Source organism: Carcharhinus amblyrhynchos, chromosome 5 (genome assembly GCF_965287045.1).
Source record: "Carcharhinus amblyrhynchos chromosome 5, sCarAmb.v2.hapA, whole genome shotgun sequence".
Taxonomy (NCBI): domain Eukaryota; kingdom Metazoa; phylum Chordata; class Chondrichthyes; order Carcharhiniformes; family Carcharhinidae; genus Carcharhinus; species Carcharhinus amblyrhynchos.
The window spans coordinates 84,078,426-84,099,656 of NC_137328.1; the positions used below are offsets into that span (position 1 = coordinate 84,078,426).

The 21,231-nt window shown below is 41.6% G+C and overlaps 1 protein-coding gene across 1 annotated transcript in view; it reads left to right on the forward strand.

Annotated features, from left to right (window-relative positions):
- Window positions 1-21,231, forward strand: part of mctp1a (multiple C2 domains, transmembrane 1a) — a 505,516-nt gene that overhangs the window by 374,960 nt on the left and 109,325 nt on the right. Inside the window, exon 14 of the mRNA XM_080189110.1 lies at window positions 15,981-16,100. Coding sequence (XP_080045236.1) covers window positions 15,981-16,100 — 120 coding nt within the window. The remainder of the gene's footprint in view (window positions 1-15,980; window positions 16,101-21,231) is intronic.

Consider the following 21,231-nt stretch of genomic DNA (forward strand, 5'->3'; position numbering starts at 1 on the left):
GAAGGATAGTTAGAGATTAGATATTCTGAAACAGGTAATTTACTTCTGACTCCCCAAAGCCTGTCCACCATCTACAAGGCAGATGTCAGGAGTATGATGAAATACTCTCCACTTTCCTGGATGAATACAACTTTAACAACACTCAATAAGCACCACCTTAAACATTCACTCCAACAACACACAGTGGCAGTATGTAAAATCTACAGGATGCACTGCAGCAATCCACCAAAACCCCTTTGCAGCACCATCCAAATCTGTGACTGCTACCACCTAGCAGGGCATGGGCAGCAGAAGCATGGGAACACTGCCATCTGGAAGTTGCCTTCCAAGCTACATCTAATTTTGACTTGCAAACATATAACTTTTCTTTCATTATCATTGAATCAAAATCCATGAACATCCTTCCTAATAGCACTGTGGGTGTTTCTGCACCACATGGACTGCAACAATTCAAGCTTTTTCAAGGGTATTTATAAGTGAGCTTTAAATGCTGGTTCAGCCAGCAATGCTGACATCCTGTGGACAAATAAATGCACGTCTCAAATCTTCCCTCAAATTCACAAAACTGTCAAATCTCCACTCAATTTCCTTCACTAACCTAATGTTGTAGCTAAATTCTTTATACAAAATTATAAAGTCTATCCACTGAATACTGAGTGTCAACCAATCACACTGAAACTTTGCCACTCTCATGAGGAATTCCAGCTGTCACCTACATAGATGTTGGGAGTGGTTATCCCAAAAAAGTTCTAAGGGCTGAATTTGGTGGGAAACTGGTGTAAATCACCATTGTGTTTTCAATGGGAGTTTAGGCAAGAATCCCACGCACTGTGCAACTCTGAGGTTTGTGAATGTCACTAAAAGCTCAGGGGCGGGGCCTATTCATGCCAGGGTCTGACCCCTGAGCCTCTGCACATGCACAGTGGCCTCAGACTGTCAGCCTGCAGTTTGCTGACTAGCTCAATCACTGGCCAGTGCAGGACCTCCCACGGCTCAATCATGGCCCCCATGACCAGTACCAGGCCAGTCCCAACCCTCTTCCGTCCTAGTGCACCTCAATCTCCAGCGCCACCCTCCCCCAACTCAGCAGTGGCAATCCACCCCATCCTGGCAGGCCACCACCAACCCACCACCGCTCCCCCCCCCCACCCCCACCACAGCCAGTCCTGTTTGCTTTCTTCCTTCCAGTCCAGACCAATCCCCATGCAGAGTGGCAGCAGGACCCCCACCCCCACCAATTGCCCTAAGCCCCCACCCCTAGGCCCTACTACCCACTACCCGCCTCCCTTGGTTCTGCCCCTTGGCACTGCCCCCTTGGCACTGCACGATGTCCCATGGGCAGTGCCAAGGTGCCCCCGACATGGGCACTTTGCCCCTTGGGCAGTGCCAGGGGACATAGGCTGGCACTGCCAGGGTGTCCATAGCAGGCAGGTACCATCATCCTGCCGCCTGACCCTCTGGGGGCCCCAACTGTTGCCCTTTCGCTCCAGCGTGGTTTCCTGCCAGTTCCCTGAAAGTGGGGAGTATTCTAAACCCCACCAGAGTAATATTGTACTGGTAGAGTGGGAGATGGTATCGGGAGAATTCAGTCCCAAGCTTGATAATCACATTTAAAATAGATTCTTAAGATTAAAATCACTTACTTGTTGTTCCTGCCTGATAAGAGTGTGTTCCCAATTGCGTCAGATATCCATCACTGGGAGATGCATGCATGTCCAGAACACGTGCGAATCCCATGAATCGGTGCACATGTGAATTTCCCTGCCCAACCCATCAAAAAATTAGTGGTTTAGAATGGGAGAATCACCCCCTTAATCTTGGAATTCTCTCCAAACGTCGCTCCAATGCAGACAGTGTCAATAATGGCCCACTTTGCAGGGTTTCAATCTTATCTCCTGGGATTCTATTTCCTTGGATTCCCAAGTATGCACTCAAGCCCCAACTCAGAAGTACAATTTCACCCCTTTGTCTGCACTGAGTAGACTATTAGTACTCCAAAAAATTACCCTTACTGCCTGCAACATGGAGTCTTCAACCATCTGCTACATTATTGGATATTCAGTGCTTCTCTTCTCGTAGGCCCTCTTCAAATATCAGGGCATCTTCAGAAATCTCTTTGCTCAATGGCTTTCAAGGCATTTTCCCTTCAACATAGGGGTGGGTCCTCAACCCAAAGAACTTAAAAATGCAAAACTGCTCATGTGTAGCCTGCTGCTGTTCTGCACATATACAAATTTCTGAACATGTTGGGACTTGGAATTCCTGGCTGCCTGCATCCGACGAGGTAAGTGAAACTTTCATAACAATAGCAATTAGCAAGTTAGGATGCATTTACAGGACATAACCACATATGTGAGGCCAGTAAATGTCTTGCAATCCTGCATCTGTGATTTTGACCCCTCTGTTGGCATTGGCCACCCTGGCTACTTATGTTTATGCCTCGTGAGTAGTTGTCCTTGAGGGAACACGACCCCTCCTGTTGAAAGGTAGTCTGGCTTTAAGTAGTTCGGGCCAGTTTTAATTGGTGCTACTATCACATGAAGTTGGAACCCCTTGTGAGAAAGGCAGCTACTCAAAAGCATGTTTGGCTGCACACTACAATCATGGACATGAATAGGCAGCATTAAATTTTCTTGCTGCCTCATCAATTTGATTGAGCATGGATAGTTGCATATCACACTCCTGCACTCAAATTCGGGAGGCTACCCAATTTTCCCCACCATAACTTATTGTTGAGCATTTATCCTGTATTATATGTTAATTAAGAGAGAATCAGTTAAAAAAAATAAGTTCCAAACTAAGCTGCTTAAATATTATTCCTTTTATAATATGTCTAGGGTAGCTGGAAGTTTAGGGAAAATTGTTACATTTACAGATTTAGACTCAGCACTGAGGTATTAAACTGGAGTGTTTAGCAGATTCCTCTTTAATTGCAAACAAGAGATCGTTTAGGGATGCAATGTGGGATACAAACCATCCTGCCAACAGGATTGGTAAAGTTAAACAGGGTGTGCCCATAACATTTATAACCTACAGAGTTATGTGTTTGGAATTTCCACAGCAGGAGATCAGGAGAACCCAGGGGATGTTCAAGGTTAAGGATTCAATGTTCCCATTTGTTCTTCGTTACAGTAATTCCATGTAAAATATTGAATTTGAGGTCATCTATATAAAACAGCGTTCATCAGAAGGGCAATATTTTATTTGCCTTGCTTCCTTGATCTCCTTGAAGAAAAATATATTTGATAAAGTTCCACATATATAGCTTTATAGTAAATAATTCATGAATTTGTCTTCAAAGTTATGCTAGGTGTAATATGAGGACTGTAAAGAGCTTAATGTGGGGATTACTAACCAACTACCATTTTAAATACTGGCAGAAAATGAGTAGGGCACGCTTGCAGCCTGGTTATTCCTACTATTTGGAAGCTGCCACTGGTAGAATTTAAATTTGAATAATCAATAAGAAATTAAAAAGCTATTCTCTGTAATGGTGACCATTGGCTTGTCATAAAAATCCATATAGTCCACTAATGTCCGTAGAGAAAAAAAATCTAGCGTTCTGATTTGGTCTGCCCTACATGAGACTCCAGACCCACGCAATAATTGACTCTTAACTACCCTCTGAAATGGATACAGAAGACACTCAGTTGTACCAAACTGTAACAGAAAAGTCAAAATGGGGGAAAAAAAATCAGATGGACCAAAGCAGACTCTGCCCAGTTGATCCCGCAAAGTCCTCTTTACTAATGTGTGGGGCATTAGCCAAAATGGGGAGAGCTGTCCCATAGTGTAGTCAGGCAACAGCTTGGCATTAACCAATCGATTAATTGATTTGATTTATTGTCACATGTACAGGGTTACAGTGAAAAGTATTGTTTCTTGTGCACTATAGAAGCAAAAGATACTGCTCATGAAGTACATCTGGAAAAGGGTAGGGTGCAGAATATATGTTGAACTACAGGTAGGGTGAAGAAAGTAAGCTTAGAATATGATAGGACCACTCAAAAGTCTGATGAGAGCAGGGAAGAAGCTGTTCTTGAATCTGTTGGTACGTGTTTTCAGACTTTGTGTCTTTTTCCCAATGGGGGAAGGTATAAAAGAATATGTCCAGAATGCATGAGGTCTTTGATTATGCTGGCTGTTTTCCTGAGGCAGCAATAAGTGCAGACAAAGTCAATGGATGGGATTCTGGTTTGCATGACAGGCAGGGCTACGTTCACAACCCTTTGTCACTTCTTGCGGTCTTGGTCAGAGTAGGAACCATACGAAGCTGTGATACAACCAGATAAAATGCTTTCTATGATACATCTGTAAAAATTCGTGAGAGTTATAGTGGGCATGCTGGATTTCCTTAGCCCTCTGAGAAAGTAGAGGCATTGGTAAGCTTTATTAATTGTAGTGTCAGTGTGGAGGGTCCAAGACAGATTTTTGGTGATCTGAGCGCCTAGGAACTTGACATTCTTGACCATCTCCACTTCATTGATCTAGGTAGGGGCATGTCCTCCACTATGTTTTCTGAAGTTGATGACTATCTCCTTCATTTTGTTGACATTGAGGGAGAGATTATTATCGTCGCACTTTTTCATCAAATTCTCTGTCTCTTTCCTGTACTCCATCTCTCCGTTGTTCGTGATCTGATCCACTACGGTGGTGTCATCAGCAAACTTGAAAATGGAGTTGGACCAGAATTTGACCACACTGTCATAAGTGTATAAAGACTGTAATAAAGGGTTGAGGACATTGTCATACTCATCGAATCGTACCTTTTAGCTAATGTTCCAGATTCCTCCATGGGTGTTCTGGTTTTCTCCCACATACCAAAGATATGCATGTTAGATTGATTGACCATGCTTAATTGCCCCTTAGCATCAGGAGGACTAGCAGGGTAAATACTTGGGGCTACGGAGATAGGGCCTGTGTGGGATTGTTGTCAGTGCAGGCTTGATGGGCCAAATGGACCACTTTTGCACTGTAGAGATTCTAAGATTCTATTTTTACAGTTTATAAAAATGACTTGGATGAAGGGACCAAATGTATGATTGCCAAATTTACTGATGCTACAAAGATAAGTAGGAAAGTAAGTTGTGAAGAGGACTTAAGGACATAGATAGGTTAAGATAAATAGGTTGAATGAGTGAGCAAAGTTCTAGCAAATAGAATATAATGTGGACGAATGTGAAATTGTCCATTTTGGCAGGAGAATAATAAGGAAGTTTATTATCTAAACGGGGATAGTTTACAAAGCTCTGAGATTCAGAGGGTGTCCAAGTACATGAATCAAAAGGATAGTAAGCAGGTATTAGTAATTAGGAAAACTAATAAAATATTATTGTTTATTGTGAGGGGAATTGAAAAAAAGAGTATAGAGCTTATGCTCCAGTTGCATAGTGCACTGGTGAAACTACATCTCAAGTGCTGTGTACAGTATAGGTCTCCTTATTTAAGGAAGGATCTGTTGGAAACAGATTGGGAAGGTTTATTAGACTAATACCAGAAGTAGGCGGGTTGTCTTGTGCAGAAAGGTTGGACAGGCTAAGCTTGTATCCACTGGAGTTTAGCAAAGTAAGAGGTGACTTGATTGAATAAATAAGATCCTGCGGGATTGTGACTAGGTGGATGTGGAATGGATTTTCTGACCTGTGGGAGAATCTAGAATTAGGGGTCACTTTTTAAAAATAAGGATCACTCATGCCTCCATCACTGACAAAAGTGGCAGTTTCCTAACAAGAAGTTTCTCAGCAACTCGCGAAGCCACTTACAGCATCACCTTCCAAACCCATGATTTTCTACCCCCTAGAAGAACAAGGGTAACAGAAGTACAGGAACAGCACCACCTGGAAGTTTCCCTCCATACTATACCACCTTTACTTGGACCTACATTGCTGCTTCTTCACCATTGCTGAGCCAAATTTCTGAAATTCCCTCTTCAACAGTGCTATGGATGTACCTACACAAAATGGACTTCAGAGATTCAAGAAAGCAACTTGTCTTTGGCTTTTCAAGAGTAATTGGAGATGGGCAGAAAATGTTGGCCTTACCACTAATATTCAGATCCAATGAATGGATAAAAACATCTGAAACAGTTGCTATCTGATATAATCCACTTTGATTACAATGGACCTAACTTAAAGGAGGTGTTGTCAGGAAAAAAGCACAACATTTTCCTGCCATTGACAATTGGTGTGGAGTTGCCAGCATTGGACTAGCGTAAGCACAGTAAGAAGTCTCACAACACCAAGTTAAAGTCCAGCGAGTTTATTTGGTCGCACAAGCTTTCAGAATATCACTCCTTCTTCAGGTGAGTGAGGAGTTGTGTTCACAAACAGGACTTATATAGACACAAACTCAAGAGAACACTCCTGTCTGGTGCCTTCTTCCTATCAGGGAACACTTCAGCGGTCACAGGCGTTCAACCTCTGATCTTCGAGTAAGCGTTCTCCAAGGCAGCCTTCACGACACATGACAACACAGAATCACTGAGCAGAAACTGATAGCCAAGTTCCGCACACATGAGGATGTCCTCAGCCAGTACCTTGGGTTCATGTCACGCCATCTGTAACTCGCACGACTTGCTTGGACTTGCGAAATCTCACTAACTGTCCTGGCTGGAGACAATGCACATCTCTTTAACCTATGCTTAACCCTCTTTCCATTCACATTGTCTGTACCTTTAAGACTTGATTACCTGTAAAGACTTGCATTCCAACCTCTTGTAAATTGAGTTTGTGTCTATATATTTTCTGTTTGTGAACTCAACTCCTCACTCACCTGAAGAAGGAGTGACACTCCGAAAACTTGTGCTATCAAATAAACCTGTTGGACTTTAACCTGGTGTTGTGAGACTTCTTATATTGACAATTGGCACAGCAGTGGAAAAGTTAATGGTTTAGTCATCCACTGGATGGCCAATTAAGTCAGTTAAGTAGCAATTGAAGTCTCCATGTGAGGAGACAGTGGTAAACATTGGCAGTCGCCCAGCAGATTCCAAGCCTGTGCTCCATGGCTAAGGCAGAGCCCTTAATGGCAATGTCCTTGCAATGTCAGACTCCAGCTTCCTCCAAACATTCTAACCTATCATCAGAGGTGACCCATCATGAGGCACCCGGCATCTAGTGATGCAGCAGCAGAAATTTATATTACTAGCAGTGACATTGCTGAGTTGCTAGTCCTCTCATTGAGCTGCCCTAGTTTGAAGGCTGCAACAGCCTCTTAACTGGCTGCTGCTGTCAACATGTAACATTGGTTCATGCTGCCTGCAAAAATTGTGTTGCCTTCCACTTCTGGCTTCAGCAGTGGGATTTCAAAGTCAATGGCAAAATTCTTCTTTATAATTAACACTGTATGACCTTGGCATGTAGTGTCCTGACCAACTCAGAGGGCAGATTCTGCAGGGCTACATCTTGATATCAGACTTAGAATTGGGAGAGAAGATTGTATACCCATTTTTTCATGGGCTAAAGTTCAGCGGTTTAGCAGCTGGAGATTTTGCACCTGTTTCAAGCTTTAGATTTTTAAAGCTGTGATTCGATAAATAGCTTCACTGAGGTATTGGATTTGAAGCAAAATATTTAAATTACGCCCTCGCACAACATTGTCTCTTTAATCTAGATTTCTTCTATTTGCTTTGTATACTCATTTGGAATAAAAGTAATGGGAGCTTCAGAGACAAAGCAAATCTTAACATGCAGCAGGCTTTGTATATTTTTGCTGTAATACTTATAATATCTTTTTAGTATTGGGGACAAATTTTCCGTTCCATTCACCACATGAATTGGGAGGGATGAACTATGGAAAGGTCCATTGACTTCAGGTGGGATTTTCCAATTTTGGGGTGAACATGGCCAGAAAATCCCACCCATAGTATTTTATTTACAATTCTTGATACATTTCTGACAGTTTTCATTTGCACTTATGACAAACATATTCTTAAAGCACCTCAAACATAGTTGTTTGTAGGAATAAGGTGAAAGTAAGCATTTTAGGGAAACTGAACAATTCCTGAGGTGGTGCTAGGGCCACAATTTACTGACGTAATAATGAATATGCTACCACACTGAGCCAAGCTGACAAATTATAGGTACACCAGATTTAAATATTGAAACTGTGTGGGGCACATCACTTGAGAAGAATATGTTTGAGAACTGATTTCAGTTAGAAGTCTCACAACACCAGATTAAAGTCCAACAGGTTTATTTGGTAGCAAAAGCCACTAGCTTTCAGAGCGCTGCTCCTTCGTCAGGTAAGTGGGAGTTCTGTTCACAAACAGGACATATAAAGACACAAACTCAATTTACAAAATAATTGGAATGCGAGTCTTTACAGGTAACAAGTCTCAAAGGTACAGACAATGTGAGTGAAGAGAGCGTTAAGCACAGGTTAAAGAGATGTGTAGTGTCTCCAGACAGGACAGTTAGTGAGATTTTGCAAGCCCAGGCAAGCCATGGGGGTCACAGATAGTGTGACGTGAACCCAAGGTCCCAGTTGAGGCCATCCTCGTGTGTGTGGAACTTGGCTGTCAGTCTCTGCTCAGCAACTCTGTGCTGTCATGTGTCGTGAAGGCCGTCTTGGAGAACACTTACCCAAAGATCAGAAGATGAATGCCCATGACCACTGAAATGTTCCCCAACACAAAGAGAACACTCTTGCCTGGTGATTGTCCAGCGGTGTTCATTCATCTGCTGTCGTAGCGTCTGCATGGTCTCCCCAATGTACCATGCCTTGGGACATCCTTTCCTGTAGCGTATCAGGTAGACAGTGTTGGCCGAGTTACAAGAGTATGTACTGTGTACCTGATGGATGATGTTGTCTCGTGAAATGATGGCATCCATGTTGGTGATCCGGCATGTCTTGCAGAGGTTGCTGTGACAGGATTGTATGGTGTCGTGGTCACTGTTCTCCTGAAGGCTGGTAGTTTGCTGCAGACAATTGTCTGTTTGAGGTTATGCAGTTATTTGAATGCAAGAAGTGGGGGTGTGGGGATGGCCTTGGTGAAATGTTCGTCTTCATCAATGACACATTGAACGCTCTGGAGAAGATGTCGTAGCTTCTCAACTTCAGGGAAGTACTGGACGACGAAGGGTACAATGTCCACCGTGTCACGTGTTTGTCTTCTGAGGAGGTTGATGCGGTTTTTCGCTGTGGCACGTTGGAACTGTTGATCGATGAGTCAAGCGCCATATCCTGTACTTATGAGGGCATCTTTCAGCGTTTGGAGGTGTCTGTTGCAATCCTCCTCATCTGAGCAGATCCTGTGTATATGGAGGGCTTGTCCGTAGGTTAACAATCTCCACATCATAAGAACTAATTTGCCGGAGACATATACTACTAACTTCTAACAGTCTTTGGAAATTCACCAAAACTCATTTTGCAGTTGCTCAGTACTGGACAATAAAAACATTTTATCTTCTTCTCATTCCACCATGATCCAATGTTGAAAATGTTTGGTTTGCTGTGATTTTTTTTGATCACTTGAAACATTCTGGTGAAATGTTAGCTAGCTATCTGGCCAGAAATGTTAGTCGTTGATGATGAACAATATTTCATATTAGCTCAGTGATGTTAGTAGATGGCTGGGGACTTAGTACAAAAACAGTTGTTCTTCCTTTGTAAATAACTGCAGGAACACTGTAGGAATAAACTGTATTGGTGCAGGAGAAATGCACTTCGATCAAATTAGAGCAGAGATTTGCAAGGAGTATTGAGGGAACAATTGAAATTCAATTAGAAAGATAGTGAGAGGGACAGGGCAGTAAAATAAATGGACCGTAGATGAAGTAGCTAATAGTTTAATTTATTTAACGGATGGATATGGAAACAATAATCCTGGGAGACAAATATGAACTCATGAAAAAGCTGACAAAGGGGCATATGAAGGAGGGAAATCGACAATATGATGCTTATATATGAATACTAGAAGAACTAAGAATAAAATGGTAGAACTGGAGGGGATTGGGAGCTGCGATGTGGTGGGAATATCAGAAACACAGCTAAGCCCAGAGGATTCAAATTAATTTATTCTTCAGGGGTATAAAGTCTTTCAAAAGGATAAAAAAGAAGAGGCAGTAGCCCTATATATCAACTGGGAGATAAATGAAGTTGATCCTTTGGAGGGGGAAGCTAAAAAATAATACTCTGCTTAGAAATCTTTGCTATTTATAAATTCAAACCAATACTAAGAGTTTGTCATGGATCACCAGGTCAACACAAGAAGGACAGTTCCATCTATGAAATAGCTAAGAGGCGAATGTGAGAAATTGAAAATATATTAAAGCAACTTCAGAACTTATATCAGGAAGTATTCTAAACAAGCAGCCATTAATACATGAAATAAACTCTTGGATAGAATGGTACAAATGAAACCCCTTGAATCATTTAAGAAGCAATGGGTTACAACAAGGAGTGAATGCAGAGTTGCTCTGGATGGATTAATGAAGAAGCACATAATAAACTTCCTTCTCTGAAGAATCTTTTGTCGTGCCTTCTATTTTCAATTTACAAAGCCACCATTTAAATTGGGTGATCTTAATCCAAAAATTATTGAGATATAACTTTGGAAAGTTGTTCAAATAGGGTAAGCCCAGCAGAGCTTTACTTTAGAGAAAAGTTTGTTTTGTATCCATAGTTTGCAGAACAACTGAATGCACATTCAAGAATGGTCACCCAGTAAACAATATGTAACAAGCTTGTTGCTTAAGTGTAATGTTGCAGGACAATTTCTAGAATTTCATGGCATTCTTCTGTGAATTTATCTCAGAAAATCCAGCAACTTAATTGGCATCATTATTTCATTATATCAAATATGAGGTAGTGGCATTTTCTGTTTTGGATCAATAACCCAGTATTCGTTGCCCATCCCTAATTGCCCTAAAGAAAGTAGTGGTAAGCTGCCTTCTTACACCATGCAGTCCATGTGTGGGTATACACACACTGCTGTTAGGAGGGAATTCCAGGATTTTGCCTCAGCAACAGTGAAGGAATGGCAATATATTGCTAAGGTGATGAGTGGCTTGGAGGGGAACATCCAGGTGCCCTTGTCCTTCTGGATGGCAATAGTTGTGGGTTTGAAAAGTGCACTCTAAGGGCCTCCATGAGCTAAATCCAGCAAATAGTTATCACGTATGAGTTCTCTTTAAGTTTAGGAAACCTTTCTTCGGTTCAGCATAGTTTTTCCCTGAGGTTTTCAAATCAGCAGCTTCTAGCCTAGAATTCAGCTTCCCAGATGGGTGTTGCTTTGGTTGTAACTGCTTACCAGGGTGCTTCGGTTTCCTCCCACTGTCCAAAGATATGCGGTTTAGGTTGATTGGCCATGCTAAATTGACCCTAGTTTCGGGGGGATTAGCAGAATAAATATGTGGGGTTATGGGAATAGGATAGGATTGTTGTCAGTGCAGACTCAATGGGCTGAATGACCTCCATCTATACTGTAGAGATTCTATAATTCTTAGTCAGTTTCTGCAGTGCAACTTGTAAATGGTACATGTTGTTACTGTGCATCGGTGGTGGAGGGAATGAATGTTTGTGGAAGGGATGCTGATCTATAAGGATGATTTTTGTTTGTTGAGTTTTTCTGGAGCTACACTAATCCAGACAATTATTCCATTACACCCCTGACCTATATCTTGCAGACAGACTTTGGGGAATCAGGAGTTGAGTTACTCATTGTAGGACTCCTAGCCTCCAATCTGCTCTTGAATCATAGTATTTATATGGCTGGTCCAGTTGAGTTTTTGTTCAGTGATAACCCCCAGGATGCAGATAGGGGGCTTCAGTGATGATACTGTCATTGAATGTCAAGGGGCGATGGTTAGATTCTCTTTTGTTGGAGAGGGTCAGTGGCTGACACTTTTGTGGTGCAAATGGTACTTGCCATTTGTCAGCCCAGTTCTGGATATTGTACAGGTTTTGCTGCATTTGGACATTGTAATGATGCATGCTAACAGACTTCGTCCGAAACACCCAAGGCATTAATTAATAAGGAAAAACTTTACAGAGCCTAGCAGCCAACATAAATAATTCTATAAGTCAAATCCAGCTTATTGTTACCACACAACACAGGGCTGATGATCAAGTCTAAGAGCTGTCTTTTCCTGGCCCAGCTAAGGTATTTAAACTGCCTTTACAAAGATTTCCTGCAACGTCTTGGCTCTAAGACTTAGATGTACCACTTTAGCATCCCTGAGGAGTAAAAGATGTTGCTGTGAGGTGTGGACTGGCTTTGACCATGAGGTTGAATTGCCTCTCTGCTTCTGATGGGGCTAGGGTGAGGTAACAGTTATAGTATTCCCCTTTTTGTATTTCAAACTTGGAAGTTGGCTGTCTACATATCTTCCCTTATTTCCTTTTGTGGAGTTTAACATTTCTATAGCCCTAAATCATCCACCTTTAACCAATACATCACATAGTAAGATCAGAAAGTGATTGGCTGAGAATAATAACTTTTTAATGGGAATTTGGACAGCTTCCGCTGGCCTAAGTTGAAAGAAAGTATCGATGAAAGATGGAAATTTTTATTGAAAACTCTGACCAATGACATTTAATACTGTTAGACTTAACATCTTCCAAGACTCTGCAACAGTTCCTACAGATTGGAAGGTAGCTAATGTAACCCTACTATTTAAAATGGGAGGTAGAGAGAAGACAGAGAATTATAGATCAGTCAGTCTGATGCCGGCAGTAGGGAAAATGTGAGAATCCATTATCAAAGATTTTTTAACAAAACACTTGGAAAACAGTGGCAGGATTGGACAGAATCAGCATGAAAGGGAAATCATGCCTGACAAATCTATGGAATTTTTTTGAGGATGTAACTAGTAGAGTTGATGAGAGGGAGCCAGTGGATGTCGTTTATTTGGACTTTCATAAGAACATAAGAAATAGGAGCAGGAGTAGGCCATCTAGCCCTTCGAGCCTGCCCCACCATTCAGTAAGATCATGGCTGATCTGTCGTGGCTCAGTTCCACATTCCCGCCCTCTCCCCATAACCCTTAATCCCCTCTCTTATCAAAAACCCATCAACCCGCTTCTTAAAAATATTTAGCGAGGCAGCCTCCACCACCTCAACGGGCAGAGAATTCCAGAGATTCACCACCCTTTGAGTGAAGAAGTTCCTCCTCAACTCCATTCTAAACCGCCCCCCCTTTATCTTGAGGCTGTGCCCCCTAGTCCTACTGTCTTTTTTGAGCGGGAAGAGTCTCTCCACCTCTATCCTATCCATCCCATTCATCATCTTATACGTCTCAATGAGATCTCCCCTCATTCTTCTAAACTCTAACGAGTACAAGCCTAGTTTATTCAGCCTCTCCTCATAGCTCAACCCCCTCAACTCCGGTATCAGCCTAGTAAACCTCCTCTGCACTCCTTCCAAGGCCAAAATATCCTTGCGTAAGTGCGGCGACCAAAACTGCACACAGTACTCCAGCTGCGGCCTCACCAATGCCCTATACAGCTGCAGCAAGACCTCCTTACTTTTATATTCAATCCCCCTCGCTATGAAGGCCAGCATCCCATTAGCCTTCCTGACCACCTGCTGCACCTGCAGGCTGGGTTTTTGCAACTCATGCACAAGGACCCCGAGGTCCCTCTGCACCGTCGCCTGCTGCAGTTTTTCGCCACGTAAGTAATAGTCCTTCCTACCATTATTCCTACCAAAGTGGACCACCTCGCACTTGCCAACATTAAATTCCATTTGCCAGTTCCTGGCCCATTCGCCCAGCCTATCTAGATCCTTCTGCAGACTCTCCACACCCTCCGCGCAATTTGCCGTTCCACCAATCTTGGTGTCATCAGCAAATTTCGACACCATACACTCGGTTCCCTCCTCCAGATCATCTATATAAATGGTAAATAGCTGATGCCCCAGCACCGACCCCTGGGGCACTCCACTAGTCACCAACTGCCAATCCGAATAGCACCCATTAACCCCCACTCTTTGCCTCCTATTTGGCAACCAATCCTCTATCCACGCTAACACCCTATCCCCAACTCCATGCCCCATTACCTTCTGCAATAACCTCTTGTGAGGTACCTTGTCAAATGTCTTCTGAAAATCAAGAAAGACCACATCCACCGGCTCTCCTCTATCCACCTCCCTAGACACATCCTCATAGAACTCCAATAAATTTGTCAGACACGACTTCCCCTTAACGAAACCGTGCTGCGTCTGCTCTATCAAGCAATTCCCCTCAAGATGCTTTCGGAAGGCTTTTGACAAAGTCGCACATAAGACAATTGTGTGTAAAATTAAAGCACATGGGATTGGGGGTAGTGTATTGAGATGGATAGAAAACTGGAAGCAAAGAGTAGGAATAAACAAGTAATTTTTAAAATGGCAGGCAGCGACTGGTAGTGTAGTACAGGGATCAGTGCTGGGACCCCAGCCATTGACTACATATATTAATGATTTAGATGAACAAACTAAATGTAATATCTGCAAATTTGAAGACACAAAGCTGGAAGGGAGGGTGAGCTCTGAAGAGGATGCAGAGATCCTTCAGTGTGATTTGGAGAAGTTGAGTGAGTGGGCAAATGAATGGCAGATGCAGTTTAATTTGGATAAATGTAAGGTTGCCCACTTTGGTAGCAAAAGCGGGAATACTATACAAATACTATCCAAATGGTCATAAATTAGGAGAGGAGGAACGTGCAATGAGGCCTCATATACCTGTCACTGATGGTAAGCATGGAAGCTCAGCAAGCAGTAAAAAAGGCAAATGCTATGTTTACCTTCAAAGTGAGAGGATTCGTGTATAAGAGCAGGGATATCTTAACGCAATTATTTACGACCTTGGTGAGGCCATACCTGGAATGCTGTGCGTAGTTCTGATCTCCTTATCTGAGGAAGGATGTTCTTGCTTGAGATGCAATGCAGAGGTTTACCAGACTGATTCCTGGTGTGGCAGAACTGATGTTTGAGGAGGGATTGAGTCAGTTAGGATTGTATTCACTGGAGTTCAGAACAATGAGAGGGCAGCTCATAAAACTTATAAAATTCTTGTCAAAAACTAGACAGGGTAGACGCAAGGAAGGTGCTCCTGATGGTGAGGATGTCCAGAACCAGAAATCACAATCTGAAGATACGGGGTAGATGGTTTAGGACAAAGATGACAAGTTTCTTCACCCAGAGAGTGGTCAGTCTGTGGAATTCACTACCAAAGAAAGTAGTTGCATGTTTTCAAGAAGCAGGGGTGAAGGGGCTCAAATTATCTGAAGGGAAGGTGGGATCAGGCTATTGAGTTGGATAATGATCATAATGAATGGTGGAGCAGGCCCAAAGGGCCAAATGGCCTCCACCTGCTCCTATTTTCTATGTCCTTTGTTTCTATTTCAGAACTTCAATTTATTAATACAGTCGAAATTTAGTTATCAGCTTCAGCTGATATTTGCATTCTGTCTCCTCCTTTCTGACATGGTGGCGCAATGGTTAGCACTGCTGCCCCACAGTTTCAGAGACCCGGGGTTCAATTATAGTCTTGGGTAACTGCGTGGAGTTTGCACATTCTCCCCATGTCTGTCTGGGTTTCCTCCCACAGTCCAAAGATGTGCGGATTAGGTAGATTGGTCATGCCAAATTGCCTCAGTGTGTCCCGGTATGTACAGGTTAGATGGGTTTGCCATAGTATTTGTGTGGGGTAATGGGGATAGAATATGGGAGAGGACCTGCATGGGATACTCTGTCAGAAGTCAGTGCAGGTTTGATGGGCTTTTCTGCACTGTAGGGATCCTATTCTATGTTTCTTTCTTAGCTTAAAGAAAAGTAGCTAAAAGCAGCAATTCATAAAATACAATTTGTTGTGGTCTACCAAATAACCATAAAGCAGCATTGGCTGAATTCTATCAACAACAGCTAATGTGACTTTGAAGTGAACAGAATGAAACACAAAAATACATGAAAAGATTAAAAATAGATAGTTTAAGAAATAATCAGCTTGATTTTACTTTACATGGTGTGATTGTGATTTTCTTCTCATTATTTTGTTTAGATCTATCTTGTTACAGTTTGGAACTTTGAGCTCTATGTGATTCCACTGATGCTGCTCGTTTTGATGATCTACAACTACTGTTTAATTAGATCAGGAAGTGACAACAGAATAAGCTCTATGGTAAGAATACATTTTGTCATTTTCCCTGAATCAGCCTCAGGGTAAAGCTTGTTTAGCTACTTGACTCATAGAAGATGGACCTTGTTCTTACAAACCACAGAGTGCTCAACCTCCCCCCACCATTCTACAGCAGTGTACAGCTCATAATTACAATAGATTTTAATGTTGTTTAAAGTTTTTAGATTGTTCATCCACTATACAGATATAGACACTCCCTTTTCCCCCAAAAAATTCTGTATTAGGTTATTTATTAAGCCTATTTATATTTGAACTTTCTTCTCAATTTAATTGACAGTACTTTGAAATACAGTTTGTGAAGCCTTGTTGGAATCTGCCCCTTATAACTAAAGAGCAAGGAATATTATTCACACTCATTTGCTGCATTGGCTGTGTGTTGTATTCTCATAAACAAGCCCAGGCAATATGAGCTTCTACTGTCAACCATGGACTTGTAAAGAGTAATACCGCTGTTCTGCTCTTTTTCATAAACTATCAAGGATTATAATTTCTGAGTTTTTTCTTTATTCTTTCATGGGATGTGAATATCACTAGCAAAACCAGCCCATTTCTTGCCCATTTTTCATTGCTCTTGAACTGCATGGCTTGCTTGGCTATTTCAGAGCATAGTTAAAAGCCAACCATTTTGCCGTGGGTCTGTAGTTATATGTAAACCTGACCAAGAAAGGAGGGTAGACTTCCTTCCCTACAAGGCATTAGTGAAGCAGATGGGTTTTAAAACAAAAGCTTCCTGGCCACCATCACTGAGGCTAGCTTTCAATTCCAGATTTTATTAAATGCATTTAAATTCAATCAGCTACTGTGGTGAGATTTGAATCCATATTCCTGAACGAATATGCCTAGGCCTCTGCATTACTAGTGCAGTGACATTACGAGAATGCTGCCACCTTTCCCTGAAGATTAGCTTGGCCAGAATTCAAGGCATTCAAGTGCATTCAAGCCAGAATTCAAGCACATGCCTAACCTGACCACAGGTAAAATTGCGTCCTGACGTCACCACACATACGGGCAATATTGAGGTCGGTGATCCCGCAGGATTTGGAGCTGTGCCTGCCTACACTTCAAAGGCTAGTTAAGGCCACTAAAAAGCATATTAACACAGATTTTGTGTTGTTCTATGCAATTTTGCACTCGTTGCATGGATAAAAAAGGCAAGCAGCCATTACGTCTTTATCAATTTGTCATCCAATTTCTCATAAGAGGCCCCCGCATCATAAGCACTTTCATTTTATCTGTGATTTTGTCATATTTCTGAGTTTTGCCAGATTTCATTTTGATTGCATTAACTTTCTAAGCTGGTTTTCACAGACATCTGTGCCAAAGTTCTAAGAAAGCAAATTGGTCTGTCAAAACCATGAGGATCACTGACATTTACAAAAGATATTGGCCTTGAAAATCCATGGCCATTTGGCAGATTGCCGCTGTAATTATTATGGGAATGGGCTGGGAGGATTGAGCTGAGGGTCTGAGCTCTTTGAATGCTACACTCCCCATGACCCAGGCCTTCATATTGACCCAGCATGCTGCAGGTTTGTTATCAGGCTTGCCCCAACTGACTCAGCAGTAGGTGTAGTATATGACCAGATCTCTTCATAATTAAAAACAGTTTCTTAAAAAAGGTTTCCCCTGTAAAAGAGAACAAGGGATTGGTCACATTTTGTTAGCAGCCCAATTCACCAGTTGCAGCACTGCCCCCACTCCCCCACCCCCCACCCGACCAGTGCCGGATTTAGGCATAAGCTAAACAAGTTGCAGCTTAGGGCCTCACAATCCGCAGGGGCCTCACAAAATTTCAGAAGGTTTACAATGAAGAGAACATTTAAGAGTGGATACCAGGAAAGAAAAAGGAAGCACCAGCTTGAAGAGCAACTCAAAAAATTACCAAAAGTTGACAGTTACTTTACTCCAGAAACAGATAAGGATCCACAAACCCAAAGTGATCAGCAAAGTCCACAACAACCATAGTCTAGTGCTCTGCTACTGAGACAACAGAGTCTGGAATCTCAGCTGAGGAAAACAGACCCAAGGTCCTGTTTTGGTATACACCTTTGTGAGACCTTTTGGTGTAACTTTTTAACAACGGGCCTCCAAGCTTTGTATAGCTTAGGACCTCACCAAGTCTAAATTCGGCACTGCACCCGACACACTCCACCACAGCCACTAACCCTAGCTGCACCATGTCAGCCAGGCAGTCCAGAGATGCACCTTTGATGGCATGGGTGTCTGCCACATTGGCGCATTCAGCTCCCTGGAGTTCAGGAGATAATGGGTTCAAGACCCACTCCAAAGAATTAAGCACATGGGCTTACAATCCCAGTGCAGTCCTGAGAGAGTGCTACACTGTCTGTGGTTCCAGTGTTCATGTGAAATGTTGATCTAAGACCTCATCTACCCAATCAGATGTATGTAAACAATCTAAAATTGCTGTCTGTGAGAGTTTGCAATGTGCAAAATGGCTGGCATATTTTCTACATTATGCCAGCAGCCCACACTTTAAAAGTAGTGAAGTGCTCTGGGATGTAAGTATGAAGGGAAATTCCACACCAACTCTTCTCTCCCTCCCCCACCTACAGCTTCCTCACTGAATCAGAGGCAGAGGCTGGGCAGGACCTGTAGATTTTTAAGGCATATTTCAGAGCTATTATATACAAATGCATTGAGTCAGTGAAGGTTTTAGTTAGAATCAATTCATTGCTGAAAAGCCACAACATTAATGCTAAATAGGTTTCCATCTTTTTTTTTAACTAGAAATTTAATTGAAGTTACCAAAGTCCTAGGGGATACCATTGGACCCAACATTCAGCTTATTCCAGTCAGCCTTCCATGTCAGGCTGACTGGAAGACACATTTCACATTAGGCAGGCCTTAATTGGTCACCCAGCATGGAATCGCATTGAGAAGACAATCTCGCCCGGGAGCAGATTCTATATCTGCTTCCCAGCTCGTCGGCTTGGTACATGTGCCATGTGTGAAATTCAGGCACTTGCATTGTATAAATTTTGAACCATCATTTTTTGTGAAATTAATTGGGGGTACCAGAATAGTTAATTATTCTTTTACATTTGAGAAGCAAACAAGCATGTTTACCTCCTTTATCTAATTTTCTTCCTCATTGATTTTCTCTTCAATTTTCTCCCACTGGCTGTTCTTATTTAAGGGCAGCAAGTCACCAACATATAGGGCTAATTTTCATCCTTGAGTTGAATTCGGGATAGCTCCCTGTTCAACCTGCCCACAGGAAAGTGCCAGTAATGAAAATATTTTCATTGTAGAGAGCAGATGAATGCTACAACCTGGTCAGCCTACCCAGGAGATAGTTCAAAGGCTGAGAACCCAAAAATCCATGACTGTACTAAAGTACCTGAGCCCCAGGGGACACATTGCTTCTTAGACAGCTTTAGCTTTCTGACCTCTTCTGTCACTTGCACAATGTTTATTGTCACAACATAAAATAGGGTTTCAAATGCTTGCAGTTTCACCTACTGATACTTTAATAGGATCTAGCTGATTTATATTTTTATTAGCCTGTACTAAAAAGGAGGTTTTTCTCTAACAAGGTAGAAAATTATCAATGAATGACTTTTTTCAAAGCTTTTTATACATCTTGTTGTCACTATAGTGTTCATTGATCCATATAGTGTATAGAGGATGAATGGGTATGGAAGAACCATAGCTTGGCATGGGCCATGAGTGCCCAAAGGAGATGGTTGGGGTCATACCTTGGCATGGGGCATAAAGAAGACCTTCTTCAAAAGGTGCCCTTGAAGTGTTGTGATCCAAAACGCTTTGAAAAACTGAATCAATGAATATTAATGTAAGAAAAGGCTTGTATTGTTCACAAAAATGACTGTATTACCTTAATTAAGAAGAAACTAACATTTTAATTTATTTCTGTCATGCTGTGGTCATTTGTGCATCGCATCCCATCCTTAGCCTGGTAATAGTTTATATCAATATCACTCTTAAAACAGTTACTGTGTCATACAAAGCAACAGCCTGATATAACTTTTATAATGGTAGTTCCATTGGTTATGCTGTAGTGACAGACAGATGCAGGAATGGGGGTGCTGAAGATTCAAGATCAGGCTTGTTATGCCCCTTTACATTTGACCACTTTGAAACACAACATTGCCTGTCTTCTGAAGCAGAGATAGAGCTAATTGTAATATGGATTAATTTTTCATTAAGGGGAATTTCGAACAGGAACTTGGAGTAATTCAGTACTCAATTGGGAATTCACACTTTATTAATATCCTTAATTCTACAAAGGTAAATAGTCAGCAAGGCTCTGAGAAACTTTAGCTGGATTGCACCAGAAACATAATTTCAATATTTTATGATTTTATGAATTTAAATTAAAAAAAAACTCTTATTCTGAATCTTTGGTTATTAAACATGGAAGTAAAATAGTAGGTGAAATCTTTGAGTTTAATAGGCTGTAGTGTAGTCAGTTTAGTTAGCACATTATTTTGAACAGGTTATGAAATCCTCTGCTTTTCTTCTTTGTCAGTGTGTTAAGAATCTAATGAGGCCAATATCTTTAAAAAAATTAGTTTTGAAATATAGTTGCTGCACCCGTAACATAATTAAATGTCCCAAGGTGCTTTGCAGAAACATTATAAAACAAAATCCGATTGCCCTATTAGATGATTCTTGACTGTCAGTCACCAGCATTTATTCTTACCACAAATATTTTTATAACTAATGAAAGAATGAAAATGAACAAAAAGGCATACAATGTTTTTAATGCCTCACTGATGACAGCAACATCCTGGCTATTAATCTTAAATTCTTGGAGATTCCAGAACAATCCTGGGTAATGTCAAACTTAGCCTATTGTGTTCTGATGCATATCTGAATACCTTTGTCTTTTCTCTTCCCTATAAAGTCTTACCCTATTTAAACTAGATATTTATCTAACTGTTGAGCAGAATGAATGAAAACAGCATCATGTGCTGATAGTCATTTCAACATTTTCACTGTTTTACAAAGCACACAGTATAATGCATAACTTTGAATCTGAGTTCTTTAATTCTGCACTCACAATGCAATTCAAACATTTAACATCTCCTTGAAAATCTGAATCATGTAGTCTCTCAGTAAGAAGCCTCAC